This window comes from Enhydra lutris, unplaced genomic scaffold (genome assembly GCF_002288905.1).
Source record: "Enhydra lutris kenyoni isolate GAN:26980312 unplaced genomic scaffold, ASM228890v2 scaffoldscaffold58, whole genome shotgun sequence".
Taxonomy (NCBI): Eukaryota; Metazoa; Chordata; class Mammalia; order Carnivora; family Mustelidae; genus Enhydra; species Enhydra lutris.
This window is the reverse complement of record NW_019154142.1, coordinates 17,439,434-17,455,493: the sequence shown is the minus strand read 5'-3', so window position 1 is coordinate 17,455,493 and position 16,060 is coordinate 17,439,434. Positions and strand designations below refer to the sequence as shown.

Genomic DNA, 16,060 nt, shown 5'->3' with positions numbered 1-16,060 from the left:
AAAAATATATTATGGAGTGTCAGAACAACTTTTAATACATTATGAGTAAGACATTCCAAAATTTTTTTTTCAAGTAAATTGAGTTTCCCTCATTTAACATCAAAATTAGAGTGAGTCATAAATTCAAAGGAATAAAGAATTAATTTTCAAGCAACTAAAAGGGTTTAATGAGGATTTTCAATCTCTTGGCCAAAAACTAAACTTTTCTACAGAACAGATGGTGATAAATTCTTTCTCCTGTTTGTCCCAGACAAGCCCAAGATAAGTGTATGGGTATTTACCCATATGAACCTTTAGAACTGTCTAAGAAATATTCTGTAATTTAAATCCTACTTAAAACCATAAATTCATAAACTATTAAAGATCAAAGGAAGTATAACTAAGAAGTTTTTAAGCTATGTTAAGATATTAAGATAAGATTCACAACTAATATAAAGAACAATAAACACTTTTTAGTGATTCCTTACATTCTTGAAGAAAAAAAATACACGTAAGAGACTTTCCGAATTACTAAATCAGTATGTTCTCAAAAAGAATAAAGGAGAAAGCCAATTAAAATGACATAAAAAAATTAAAAAATTTACATGGTTGAGATAATAGTTCTTTTGTTTCTCATACAACTTACATGTGCACAAATCTTTGGAATTCTAACCTAGAATATTTACTCAATTAGAAGATTCATATTATAAACTAAATGTACTTATTACATGCTTGATCTAAAAAATTTAGCTAATATAGATAACGGAAAAGAAAATTTCATGCTATTTCAATGATTTTTAAAGATATGGCTACAAAATAAATGAGAGCATGTGTGTTTGTACGTATAATGGGTACATATGTATGTATTTTTGATATATGTATTAATCTTGTACTATCTTATTTCTTGTTTGTTGTTTATTCCTCTACAAGTTTTTAACAATCTTTATTTCCTAACAGAAAAGTAATCTACTTCCCAAATTTAAAAATACTCCATTAAAATTTCCCCTTAAATTCTTACATAAGTAACTTATATTACAAAACTTCACAGAACTACAATACGGTATGTTTAAAGATATAGTGAATAGCATATTCAAAACTATTTTAAAAGGAGGTCAAATCTGACCTCTGGGCCATGAAGCACTACATTAACAGCTCTGCAGAAAGAGAAATGATAACGTATGAAATGAGGGCTCAGAAACTAGGACCTTATCAGTTAGAGTATGATTCGAGCCTGTAAGACAAATTGCTCAGCAAGGCAAGTCACCTTCCTGCTGTGATGAGGATATAGCTGAATTTCCAATGCCACTATCTCCCTCATCATGTCTCCTAGACTTGATACCATACAGTCAAGGAATGGCTTATAGTTTTGAAACATCTACTACTTATTCTGAATATATTTTGTCAATGTCACCAACTAGGATAATTTTATTTGTCCTTCAACTGGCAACTCTGCTTAAAATAAAAATCTTCAAAGGATAGTTACTCATAGGAATGATCTTACGTTGACCCTTCATTAACAAAGAATGAGGATTCTACCTCAGGTTTTTAATAAGTAGACAAAGTTTAAGAGTTTGCTTGGTTCTTATAAATAAAATCTGGAACATTAATAATTTAGCAAAACTCACAAATTGTGTCACTTTAAAAGCATACCTGAACATTGATGGACTTTTTAAGCAGTTCTTCTACAAAATTCCAATTTGATTCCATTTGTCTCTAGAAAGAGAGAATATTACACCAAAATTATTGCTCTTAATTATGCATTCCAATTATAGTACAGCAAGCTAGTTGTGAAGTACAAACATCTTTATCGTCAGACATCATTACAATTTCTTGAATGTCTAAAATTACTTGGACAAAGAGTTATGTGACAGACTTGGTAGAAAATTTTTTAACTATTCCAATCCAATATAAACCTTATCAGGAGTTGTTCCATTAAACAATAGGATTTCTATAAAATTATAAATGTTTTAACAAATATTTAATTTTTGTTATCATAATCTATCAGAAAAAAAAAAACACAAAAAACTTCATGTAGTTTGTGGAGTTTTTTTTATCCCTTGACTGTTTTTCCTTATTCTGTACTCACTAGAGATTTCTTCATTTTATGCATAATAATGTCAAGAGAATCCACTCTGGTAAAGAAGTAACTAAATATTTTATATAGAAAATTTAAAAATATATATACACAGTGCTACTTCATTTAATCAATGGTCACTTATCTGGCAACCCCAACTATCTAGAAGACTCCTAACAATAAGGAAGAATGCTGAAAAGGACTTTCACAAAGCCAAAATACTTCACAAAAGCTAGGCACTGAAAACGACTTCACCTTCCCACAGGAAACCCTGGAGGACCTTCTCATAGGACACACGGTTCCCTTGATATTCCGTTCTTAAAGCTTTGGATATACAGACTGGTAAAAACCAGAAGGAAAGAAAGTACCACTGAGAAGCAAGGAACAACCTGTTTCTGACAAAGAGTAAAAAAGGTACAATAGGTAACTAACTATAAGACCTCAAAAGGCAAAGCCAAAGGCCTTAAAGAATAGAAGCAAAGAGTCTCAGCATATCCTACCAACCCGACTGTTGCTCAGAAGGATGAATCCAAATGACTAATAAAGGGTTAAATCATGTTCAATATTCTTGATTTTAAATGGCTGGATAATGTTCACATAAGATGCTAACTACATAAAATCACTAAATAAACATTTCCTTGATAAAGGTACTCAGTGACTATGGTAGTCACCCTCTAAAAATGGCCCCAAATGACTCCTGTCTCCTGGTATTCACACATGTATTTAACTCTTCACCCACACCCCATTTGACACCATACCAAGGCTGGTGTCACTAAGAGAATATCAACACTAACAGGAGTGATAGTATGTCACTTCCAAAGTTAGGTTAGAAGGCACTGAAGCTTCCATCTTAATGAAAATCTCCCTCTTGTTAACTCCATCAGGGAAAAACCATAGTGTGAACAGGCCTGCAGAGGCCTATGTGATTGGTAACCAACGTCTCCTGACAACTGGAAGTGAATGAGAAAGACTGGAAGTGAATGCTCCAGCTCTTTAGAGACTAAAGCACCATAGCTTACCACAACCTCATGAGGGATCCGGGGTGAGAACCATCCAGCTAAGCTCCTACTGTATACCTGACACTCAGGAACTGTGTGAGATAATAAATGTTTATTGTTTCAAGCTGCTAAATTTTGTCACACAGTAATAGGTAATTCATGCAACAACTTGGTTATTTTTAGCAAAAGAATTACTTTTTTTTTTTTTTTTTAAAGATCTTATTCATTTATTTGAGAGATAGACAGAGAGAGAGCATGAGAGGGGAGAAGGTCAGAGGGAGAAGCAGACTCCCTGTGGAGCTGGAGCCCTGATGTGGGACTCGATCCCGGAAATCCGGGATCATGAACTGAGCCGAAGGCAGTGGCTTAATCAACTAAGCCACCCAGATGTCCAAATTAATGACTTTTAAAAAATACAGTTATGTAAGTAAAGTGAGTGCAAAACATTTATGAGAGAATGTGCAGTAAAGAATTTGGCTTTGCCCAAAGAGAGTCTGCCCTTTACTGAAACCAAGGATTCAGGTAAGTAATTTTTAGGCCCCTGGAATGTTATACCTCATAGGAGTATCTTTGTTTGTCCAGGGGCCTAGAGTCCTACCAGACAGTCTAATGATGTAGTTGAGGGTGGAGGCTGGCCATGACCCAAAACCAATAATGTGACTTACGCTAAGGGCTGTGGAGACCTGGACAGTTGGTTTGAACACTGAGACAACCATGTGGTTAATCAATCCATCATGCCTATGTAAAGGAGCTCCAGTAAACACTGAACACTGCAATTTAGGCAAGCTTTCCTGGTTGGAAATACTCCCTTCATACTGTCACACACTGATGCCAGGAGACTAATAAATCTTAACTATATGGGGAGAAAACAAAAGGAGCCCCACATTTGGTACTTCTCCTGGACTCTGCACTATATACCCATTCTTAGCTTATCTTAAATTTTATCCTTTCCCTATAATAAACAATAACCCTGAGTATAATAGTTCTCAGTGAGTTCTATAAGTCTAAGTAAAATACAGTTTTGGGAATTCTTGGGCTTGCAACTGGTGTCAGACATAAGAGCAGCCTTGAGATTGTGCCCTAAAACTTGGTAAATGGCCCTAAAACTCTTCCAAAAGGAGATCATTTTAGAGCACTTGGTGGTTCAGTCAGTTGAGTATCCAACTCTTGATTTCGGCACAAGTCATTTCAAGGTTGTGGGATCCAGCCCTACAACGGACTCTGTGCTTGACAGAAGTCGGCTTGAGATTCTCTCCTGCTGCCCCTCCCCCCACTTCCACAGGCCCACACATTCTTGTATGGTTTCTTTCTCTAAAATAAATAAATAAATCTTCAAAAAAAGAGAGAGACCATTTTGTTCCATAATACTCAATGTACACTGTGTTAATGTCTTTACATTATTAATTCCTCAAAAAAAATTTTTCCATTTCACAGATATAACATAATTAAGTCTCAGAGAGGTCATATATATACAAGTCAGAGCAAGGATTTTGCTCCAAAGCCAGTATTCCTTCCATTTTCTAACAAGCCTTCCCTCAGCTTTCAGTAATTCACTTTTATTTCTCTCTTTACTGAGAAAACATCACCACTAGTAGTCCCAAATAAGCAGGAATATGACAGGACTGGTATATTTAGCTTTATAATTTGATTTTAATTTTTGTTCTATCAAGGCATTTTGAATCACATGAATCATAGAGAAGTAACATAATTCTTGTCCAAGGACTTTCAACTCGGTAGATCAATATTGTGGCTATGATCTAAAACAAAAATAAACCGTAATTCAGATTAAAGAATGGCACCTATATCACACCCAGATCAAGTCTGAGTAAGAGACTATGTATCAAAGGATATTTTTATTTCCACAGCAAAATTGAACTTTGAGCGTCTACATGTTTTTTCTACATACTAAGTTATACATAATTCCTCCAATAGAAACGAAATAGGTAGTTATCAATTTGGGGCTATGTTTTTATATTTCTTATCCCACCATCAAAGCTGAAATACCTCCTTAAGCCTTAGGATAGTGGTGTCCCCATCACAAATATAAAATAGATCCCTCATACTCCACTTCCAGCAGACTAGGTAACCTAGTACAACTTTCACTTTAAGGTTATATTTCAGACCTTTTATCTAGTCACCATTTCAGATGTTTCAAAGATGAGCATCAGCTGGCCTGACTGATTGCACTATGTTCTGAGCAGGGAAACTACTGTTAAACTGATCCCTGCAATGCCTAAAAATATTTTTTCTCTTTAAAGTATATTTGCTTTTAAAGTAGATGACAGGGATTGTGAGAGGATAACACACTCTTATCTAGGTTGAAAGAAAAGCATTAAATAGAAAGACATGAAAACCTGAAGCCTTGAGCGTGAGAAATGAGATACCAAATTTTCCTTATAAGCCTATATTTAGCAATTGGCAGGTTTTATGAATTAAATATACATAGAGCCAAAGTTCAATTCACACAGAACTTTTAAAATAAAATTAAAAATTAAGTATATCTGAAACCTATTTAAAATGTAAAGATTTCATGCTAACTTTCAGAGCAAAGCAGTTCACATTTAAAAACTGAAACATCTCTACGGTTATCACAACACTAGAGATATTCTCCACTGCAGAATATAGGCCTAACCATTATCACTTCCTATCATCCTCTCACACCAGATTACTTATTAGTGAAATAAAGCATGCTTAATGCATGTCCATTTCTTTTTTTAATTTTTAAAAGATTATTTATTTATTTATTTATTTGACAGAGAGAGAGAGAGAGAGAGAGAGAGAGAGAAGGAGCGCGTGCACGCATGTGCATGCACAAGCAGGGGCAGCAGCAGGCATGGGGGAAGCAGACTCCCAGCTGAGCAAGGAGCCCAACATGGGGTTGTCCGATCCCAGGACCCTGGGATCAAGACTTGAGCCGAAGGCAGCCACTTAAGGGACTGTGCCACCCATACACCCCTGCATGGCCATTTCCTATATGGCAGTTGGCTATAATACTATTATCATAAAAGGAAAACTGAATTCAGATAATTTTCAAAATTCTGATCTAAATATATTCCAGAACCAAATTAACATCCTATATAATCTCTCTGAAAGGACAAGTCAATGTGCCTTTATGTTCATAAATGAGAAGGATTATATGACTTAACCAAATTGACACACTTTTGAGAGTAAAAGGGAAAACTAACTAGATACGATGAGGGAATTACAGGCATAACAGGGAATGTCCACGGTAAACTGGTACACATCGTTACTGTACCAGTAGTCTATTCCTAAAAGGTGGTCCTTAGGAGAACCTTAATATCAAGTTTATCTAAGTGATAAAAACAGGCTGACATTTAAGTACCGTGTCCCTCAGTTTTGTTACCCATGAAATGGACCTATTACCCTCTCATCAGCTTCATAATACTTCACTGGGAAAAAAACTGACTGTGAGATATTAAACACTTTGCAAACACAATATGCTGAAGATATCACCCCTAAGGAAAACTAGTATCAACAGAGAGCTTATATTTTTCTTTAAAAGCTATTAAAGAGTCCAGAAACACTTGAAACTCTGAGGACTCATGAATACAGACAGGCAAAGTCTATTTTATATACACACATATAAACATATATTATACATCCTTATTATTATCATATGAAAGGTTCTTTTTTGAATATCATAGCTTTTTCCTCTTAAAACCTGCTACATAATTTAAAGAATTAAGATTTTTTAAAAATATATGTATCTTAGCAAAAGAAAATCACACAGAAACTGTTGACATTAAAAGACAGAGGTTAAGCTATTTTAAATACAGACAATTCAATTACTATCTTGATTCAGAGCTAATAAAAGCACTAATTTCCTATGGAGTTCTCTGTATGAAATAAAAAGTGATTTCAGCAATGCAACTGTGAGTGGTTGTACCAGTACAATTCACCATTACAATAGTAATAGTAATGATATATATTAATGTAGCTAGATTATGTACCATACTGGGAGTACATGGAGGTCAATATCAACTACTATTGAAATACACCACTCATTCGCATAAGTGTTAATGGCAATTCCAGCAAGCATTAATAATCTGAAAGCTTGTTCCTTGAAGCAGGAGGCAGTACAATTTGTTTCATGTATACCCTATCATTGGCACCTAATATTATGATAGCCACTCAATGGGAACTTAGAAGTGCTTAACTAATCACCATATTTATTTACACTGATTAAAATCAGAAATATGTACTTGGGGGAGTTAAAATGGGAAGCGAAATAAACTGCTTGTGTAAAGACATTAACATTATATGTAAATTTTTGAGTTCTTTTAATGTTGTTCTAGTATCCTAATAATTAAAAGAAGTAAAACTATTAATTTCACAAAAATACTCAATAAAAGGGTTACTATTATAATAATGGCAAACTGTTAAGATTTATTGAGTATTTACTATGTATCAACATTGTAAGGACTAATGAAGGACATACAATCCTTTTTTCTGGGAAGTTCATTCTATTGATCTCTCTCAGTAAATTGGTAGAATGCTTAAATGCATTAATACTGAGCTGTGGGTGAGTTTCTCAGAGTACTTTCTGACTTATTAGTTTACTTTATATCTTGGGATCTCCTGAAAAGCTTTATTATTATCAGGGAGATTATTCAGAAGAACTTTTGAGGACCTTTCCATTTCTATGATACTAATATCAATGTTAACTGATCTTCAGATCCATGCACGATTTCTGAACTGTCCAGTATTTCAAAGACAAGAAAATCTGTCAAGGAACAGGTTGCATAAGCAATGATCCCTATATCTGGTTAGAGATTGAGAACCAAGAAACTTTTTAAAAATATGAATTTCCAAGCTCCAAACCAGACTACTAAATCAGGATCTCCAGAGTCGAGATCGGGAAATCTGAATTTTTAAAAAAAACTCATGGGTAGGTCTGATGATCAATAAAAAACCAATACTGAAAATACAGACAGGCTGGCTTCAAGATTCTAGACATTTACTTTATGGAACTGATGGGCTGATAGAATACTATGCTATTCACTTTTGAACATGGAAGAAATTACACACAAACAGGGCTTCAAATATATATGTCTACTAGCTAGTTTCAGTGTTAGGGGTTTTTAAATAACTGTGTAAAAGTGTTTCTAACTAGAAATTAATATAATAATTAAAATCTATTTGAAGTTAACCTCATGGTTAATAGATTATCTTTATAAAATCTTCCTTAAAGTATTATTCTGAGGAGGGGGCACCTGGGTGGCTCAGTGGGTTAAAGCCTCTGCCTTCAGCTCAGGTCCTGCTCTCAGGGTCCTGGGATCGAGCCCTGCATTGGGCTCTCTGCTCAGCAGGGAGCCTGCTTCCCTTCCTCTCTCTCTGCCGGCCTCTCTGCCTACTTGTGATCTCTGTCTGTCAAATAAATAAATAAAATCCTAAAAAAAAAAAAAAAAAAAGGTATTATTCTGAGGAAATAATTTTACAAAATTATTCACAGAAACTACTACTTCATTACTGTAGATATATGCTTTCTTGTCAGCAATCTTACAGATGTTAGAACCAGAAGACATTTTCTGAACAACTCAATCCCATGAGTTCTGGATAGAGGAACAGAAGCCCAGAAAGGCTGAAGTAATTTCTTAAGGTCACATAACTACTTAGTAGCAGACCAGGATTAGATCCCAAGTCTTCTATAAGGTGCTTTTCATTTAACAATAAAAACAAAGATTATCATTTTTCTAGATGTTAACAGGAAGGTCTACAACTTTAGATTCAGAAGCTGAATTTATCTCTGTAGGATTGTGATCTAATTTTTTTGTTGTTTCTGTGCTCACTTATTTCTAATTTGTCTACAAAAAAAACATATTAATTAATAATATAAAGCAGTTTTAAAAAATAAATTCTTACCATTTCGTCTGGTGTTCCATGGCGATCGAACTGGTAAAATGATGCTACATGAGTGATGATCCACCAACTAAAACCTAATGGATCCCTGGGCTGGATTACAGGCACAGAAGGTCGTCTTTGGTCACTTGATTTTTCAAAGAGTGTTTTAAGTAGTTTATTCAACCAGTTCCAAAATGACTATAGAAAGAGAGGCAGTATGATTCAGTTAGATAAAGACCATAACCTTTGGTTTGGGCTTTTTCCTCTATTTGCACAATTAAATATACACACAGAAAGGAAAACAGAACACATTTATAAAACTTAAAGAACAAAAACACTCAAGAATTAGAACCTAACTAGTACTTCGCAAAGATCCTACATGTTCTACAATCGCATCTTCTGCTGTCCAGGGGTAGTCATTATCCTGACCTTCATAACAAATCATGTCGCCCCCCCCGCCACCCCCACCAACCCGTTTTTTCGTTTTGTTTTGTCACAGAAGTATATAAGCCTAAATCATACACTCTTTGGTTTTCCACCACTTTTTTTTAATGCAAGTTAGTCTTCTTAAGTGGCCCAATTCTATTCTTTCATAACTGGCTTCTTTTTCCTCAATATTGTGTTTCTGAGAGTCATCCACTTTAATGAGTATAGCTTTAGCTCATCAGAGTATTCTAATACAGAACTATATGATAAGCCATTTACCTGATATACTGTTGCTGAACATTTGATGAGTTTTTAGGTTTTTTTTTTTCCTAGGTATTTGTCCATTTCATAAACATATTCAAGTTATTAGGCATAGAGTTGATGACAGTATCTCAACTTTTTTAAAAATATCTATAGAATATGAAGTCATGTTCCTTTTTAAATTTCTAGTATTGACTGTAATCATTTCAGGAAAAATGAGCCAATTTTAGTAATCTTTTTAAAGAACCAACTTTTGACTGTTTTGATCATTTTTCATTGATTTGATCATCTTTGTTATTTTCAATTTCATAAATTTGTGTTAGTTTTATCTACTTCATTTTACTTTCTTTGGATTTATTATGTAGGGATATTTTCCCCTTTTTGTGTGATGAATTCTTAGCTCAATAATTTTCAACTTTTTCCCCCTTTAATATCTATATTTAAAGTTATAAATTTCCATCTGTATCTTAAGCTAGAGTCCCAAAGCTTTAACCGGTGTATTAGTTACCACTTACTTAAAAATATTTTACAATTCTATTATATCTTCTTCCACCTACAGATTAGAGAAGCATCTCAACTTTCTAGGCATATGTGTATCTCTCCTTGTAGTTCAATTTTTGTTTTCCACATTTAATACTTTGTTCTTACTCACATAAAAATGTTAATTTGCTTTACCTTCCTGACAAGTTGAACCTTTTATCAGTACACAATGACTTAATGCTTTTGTTGTTTTGTTTTTTTTAATAAATTTGTTTATTTGACAGAGATCACAAGTAGGCAGAGAGGCAGGCAGAGAGAGAGAGAGGAGGAAGCAGGCTCCCCGCCGAGCAGAGAGCCTGATGCGGGGCTCGATCCCAGGACCCTGGGATCATGACCTGAGCCGAAGGCAGAGGCTTTAACCCACTGAGCCACCCAGGCGCCCCGCTTTTGTTGGTTTTAAAGTCTAATTTTCTCTAATGATAGTTTCATACATTTCCTTTCTTGTATCTTTTCTTATCAATTCTGAGCTATTCTGTATTTTATTTTAGATTACCTCTTGTAAACAGATTATATTCTGTTCTAACACTGTATTTTTAAATGAACATTTCAGTAGTCCACTTGCAGTTAATGACTCATCCATTTAGTTTTAAATCTACCATCTTACTCTGTATTTCTGTTTGTATACCTATTTTTTCCACAAACAACCCTTTGTTGAGTTCTTTTGGGTTAAATTATTCCTTTTCTCCCCCTCTACTAGCTAATAAGTTAGTCTATTTTCTCTTCCTTCAGTGATTACCTTAGAAATAACAGCATACATCCAAATGTCTTGATAATACATATCTTTGCTCTTCTCTTAGACAAAATAAGGACCTTAAAATACTCTAATTCATTTATGCCCTATCCAATTTCTAAGCCAGCATTACTGTATACATTAACTCTCTTTTTTATCCCAGCAGATTATATTACTGACTTATACAAAACATTTACTACTTTCTTTGTGCTTTATTCCTTCATACTTCACACTACCTCTCCCCTTCCCCAATTTAGGCATCATTCTTCTGAAATATATCTTTCAGAATTCCCTTCAATTCTGCTTCATTGATAGTAACTTTGTTTTACCTCACTCTTGAAAGATTTCATTGATGAAGAATTTTAGGTTGACAACCACTTTGTTTTAATACTATGAAGTTATCATTTCCACTGGCCTCCTTTGCTTTTGAGAAATCAGTTTACAGTCTAATTGTCACTCTTTTGAAGGTAACATAATTTTCTGTCTGAATGCTTTTGGCTCTTCTCTTTGTCTTTGACGTTCTGGAGTTTCATTGTGATGTACCCAGGTCTGCTTTTCTTTTTTTAATTTACCCTAAGTAGAATTGATTGGGTTTCTTAATATGATAGCTTTCATTAACATTGGAAAAATTTCTGCCATTTTCTCTTCAAGTATTTGCTCTGTTCCACTCTTTACTTCTTCTCCTTTGGGACAACAGATAAAAGCATTATCAGATTTCCTCTGTATTCTCACATGCTGTATTTAGCTACCATGTCTTTTCTATTTCCTTTAATCTGTAACAGTTCTTCAGTAATTATCTTTCAGGAACGTGACATTCTTGAAGAGTAACAGGCCAGTTACTTAGGTTTAACTGAGGTTTCTTCTTAATTAGATTCACAGTATATATTTTTGGCAAGAATACCAAAGAAACATTTTTCTTCTTTCACTGCATCATATTGAGGGTACATAATATCAATTTGTCCTATTATTGGTTAACTTTGGTCACATGGTTAAGGTGGTATCTGCTAGATTTTCTACACTGTAAAGTTACTGCTCCCCTTGTAATTGATATTGTATAGATACATCAAGCTATGCAAATACTGTTTTTTTTTTCAATCATACTTTTGGCAGCCACTGAGGATTCATGCCTGAAACAATTACTAAGGAGGTTGTCAACTGGTGATTTTCTAATTCCATCATCAACATCTACATTTATTAGGAAGAATTAACCTTCCCTCCATTTATTTTTTCATTTATTTGTATCAGTATGGACCCACAAACTCTTATTATATAGATTACAATCCTTTGCTATTGTTTATTTTGTTTCTCAAATTATATTGGGTTTAGAGTGTGGGAAATCTTCATGTTGGCTCCTTTGTCTTTTTGATATGTCCTCATTATTTTCTGAGTACCTCCTTAGTTTCTGGTACAGAATGTTCCAGTCTTATTTTTCATTTTCCATGTGTCAGTCTGGAAGACCAGGTCATTTGCCAAAGGAGCTTTGTTTCTTTTCACTGGAGGCTGGTAATTTCAAGACCAAAACATTGCAGTTTCCTCATTGTTAACTCAGATATCATCCTTTGTAGGCCCACCTAGTGGATAAGGTAGGAAATGCATGTATGTATACACACATCTCTATCTAGTTTCAATTATTAAAAAACACTATTTCATACCGATATCTCAAATTCTACTCCAACATATTATCTTTCACTCTACCTTTCCCTCTTTCCATATTTATGACTCAATTTTGCAACAGTGACAAAGCTGGTTCTTAATTCCCCGTAACGTATTTATTAATTTGCTCAGTCCTAGGGTATAAATATTTAAATTTGCCATATATCTACAAACAAGAGTCCAGGATCTGAAGTTTGTTGTAATTCTTTTGTCTTTAGCCTTAGAGCAAATTAGAGCAAAATGGTGCGTTCCAAGTCCTCTAGATCAGAAATCCCCGCCATGGGTTCTCCCATGTGTTATTCACTTGGAATCCAGTTAGGGTCAAGTGATTTTCTTTATGTTCCACTGAATTCCTCTCCCATACATGTTCATTTATTTCTGGAGCATGTTAAAGACTAACATGGTTCTAAAGTCATAACGCATTCAAACCCTCCTACTCCATTAGTCACTTATCAATCTCCCATTCCTACCCACCAATTTCAATAGTTTCCGTAGTTCCTGATTTGTCTTTCCAGTATTTATCTGGGCACAACTAAGCATACACATTTCCTATTTTCACTACCTTCATACACAGAAGGTGGCACTCTATAAGTATTCTTTTGTACTTTGTTTATTTAACAATATGTCCTGAAAATCAAACCCTTACCAGTTCAGATATTTTATTCATTCTATTAAACAAATACGTAATACTCCAATCAATGTGCTAATAAACCATGGTTTCTTTACTCTCCTGTGTATAGGCGTTTAGGTAGTTTTTAACATTATGCTTTTACAAATAAGGCAATAAAGAGGCTGAGACATTTGCATTTTTGAATTGCTGTAGGTATACACTAAAGGTAAACTACAAGTGGGATTGCTAGCATCAAAGTTATAAAATTCTTGGTCCATACATTTTGAATTCTTGTGTTGTTTTTGGTATTGACAATGTTTTTATTTCACAGAAAATTTTTGTAATAATATTTGTATAATGCTTTAGGGTGGCAACATATATAAATTTACACATACATGTGGCAGCTAAAATCTAACACGTACAGGTCAGTAACTACTAGCTTATACATGGTGTTGCACAGGTGTCCCCTGGCTTATCTGTGGCACTTTGGGGAGTGTACATGAAATATACTTCAGTCTTTTTCCCCAAGAGGAGTGCATTAATTTAGCTATTCCTTTTCTTTTTCTTTCTTAAACATGCACTTTCTTATATAATCGTGTGGCAGGAAATAACACAGGCTGTAGCATCCAGTAAATCCACACTGGAAGCCCCATTTATCATATTCTGACCGTTATTTGAATGGTTTACTTAATCTCACACCCATACTTGCTGGCATATAACACATATCACTTAAGGAATATTAATTTGCTTTCCTTCTCTGAAATTGAAGTCTAATTGATGTTTACTAGATAGTGAGTGTAGGGTTTTTAGGAAAACAGTCATATACACAGATCCAGCATAGCTCCATGTTTAGAATACTTCCTGGTACACAAATATGTCCTTGATCAAATTAGTTTATTTCCATTCTAGGAATTCCCATCTAATTTGGGGTATATGTGAATTTCCAAACATTCCTGACTCTTTTAGGCTTCTCTAATTGTTTCTTGGGAAGAATCATCCTGTTGGCTTCACGTTAGTCAGCAGCAGCCCAGGCAACATTTGAAAATAACTTAAAAACCCTGAATGGCCTATCCCCTTTGGATAATTTCCTTAGAACATTAGTCCTTTGAACACAGACCTGGTTGCAAAAAATGTTTTTTTCTCAGCAGGAAAACTCCAAATTCCATTCCATCTTCACCTCCCTCATTCTAGGGATGGGGTTGGAGAGGGAAGGGATAGGGAGGAGGAATTAAATATTTCTTTCTGGAAGAACATTAGCGTGCACATGTAGACAAACACACATGATTTCTTCTTTTAAAAACAATGAGTGCATTGTCTAAATCAGTGTTGCCATATTGCAAAGTTTTAAAATCTCTGTACAAGAAGAAAAAAAGAAAAAGAAGAAACAAACAAAAAACCTCTGCCTTCAGCAATCTGGAAAGCTCCTAAAAACAGGCCCTATGTGGAGCTCAGCCAGATGTCAACATTCAGGGAATGATCACGTCTTCTGTGATATCATTAACTCCCAGGTGGATGAAGCAGAAAAGCTGCCCTGCTTTTCCTGAAATTTTCAATTGCTTTTTCTGTTTTTCTTTCTTGGCTTATCCTCATCCATCTCTGTCCCCAAAGACACTGCAGGTCAGATAGTCAGTACAAAGAGTAATTTTTAACTTGCTTCTTATTTGTCTTAGAATAAACTTTTTGTCATTTTGTTTGCTTTTGGCTTGGTCACTTTTTCCTGGTCTTGAGCTTTCTATCAAGGGAGTAGTGCATATAATCGCTATACAGTAAAAGATGGGACCTACATCACTTTTTTCTAAGCTGAGGGCTGCTCTGTTGTGTCATACTGTTTATTCTTCCTGGAGGCCTGAAGTCCAAGACCAGGGGTCCATCATGGTGAAGTCAGGGCCCTTTTCCAGATCGGCAGACCTCTGGCTGCATCCTTACAAGGCAGAAGACGTTCTCAGTCTTTTTAAATGTTCCATTGTTACCTTGTTTTTCTATGATGTTTATGAAAAGCCTACTGCAGATCAAATTACTTTGCTCTTATAAATTATTAGGTCTTTTTGTCTAGAAAATTTGATTTCTTAAAGGACCTAAAGTCATTTTCCGTATCTCTGAAGTCAAAGTGTTTTAGCAGGATATTCCTTGGGATGGATTATTTGGAGTTAATCTTTCCAGTTATCAGGTAGGCCCTTTCGATATGTAGAATTAGCTTTTTTTTTCCCCCAGGAATTTTTCCTTGGATAATAGTTTTGGCTGTTAGCTATATCTTATTGTTCTGTTTTCTTCTTTAGGGACTCCATTTATACACACAGCTGTTTCTTTTTTGCTTATCTTCCATTTCAGCTATTTTCTAATTCTTTATATTCTTTTCTTCAGCTAATTTTTATTTTCTTGGTTGTTTTCTTTCCTCCATATCTCTGATTAAATTTTCATTTGAGCATATTCTTCTTGGGCACCTTCTCATTTAATCAACCCTAAAATGTTATTTTCTGGGGCGCCTGGGTGGCTCAGTCCATGAAGCAGCTGCCTTTGGATCATGCCCTGAATCGGGTTCCCTGCACAGTGAAGAGCCTGCTTCCTCCTCTCCCTCTGCCTGCCACTTTGCCTACTTGCGTTTTCTCTCTCTGTGTCAAATAAATAAATAAAAATTAAAAAAAATTTTTTTTCTTTCATTTCTCTCCTGCATTCCATTTACTCTTTTCATTCACTTCTGGCTTTAATCTACTTACTTTTAAATCTGAGTATTTTATTCAGGTGTTATTGTACAACCCCAAATGTTTAATCTGAAGTATTAACTTAGAATTTCTTTTCACTTCACAGTTGTTTCTTGGAGAAGGGTTCATCGGCTACAGTATATCAGTTCTGTTTCCTAATAGTAACTTTATAAAGACTTGTCTCAAATTTTTTCTTTTCTTTTTTTATTATGTTATGTTAGTCACCAT

General features: G+C 34.7%; 1 protein-coding gene across 1 annotated transcript in view; it reads right to left on the bottom strand.

Annotated features, from left to right (window-relative positions):
• Positions 1-16,060, bottom strand: part of LOC111158269 (MMS22 like, DNA repair protein) — a 122,129-nt gene that overhangs the window by 91,307 nt on the left and 14,762 nt on the right. Inside the window, exons 10-11 of the mRNA XM_022520191.1 lie at positions 8,935-9,111; positions 1,630-1,692 (exon numbers count right to left, since the gene is read on the bottom strand). Coding sequence (XP_022375899.1) covers positions 1,630-1,692; positions 8,935-9,111 — 240 coding nt within the window. The remainder of the gene's footprint in view (positions 1-1,629; positions 1,693-8,934; positions 9,112-16,060) is intronic.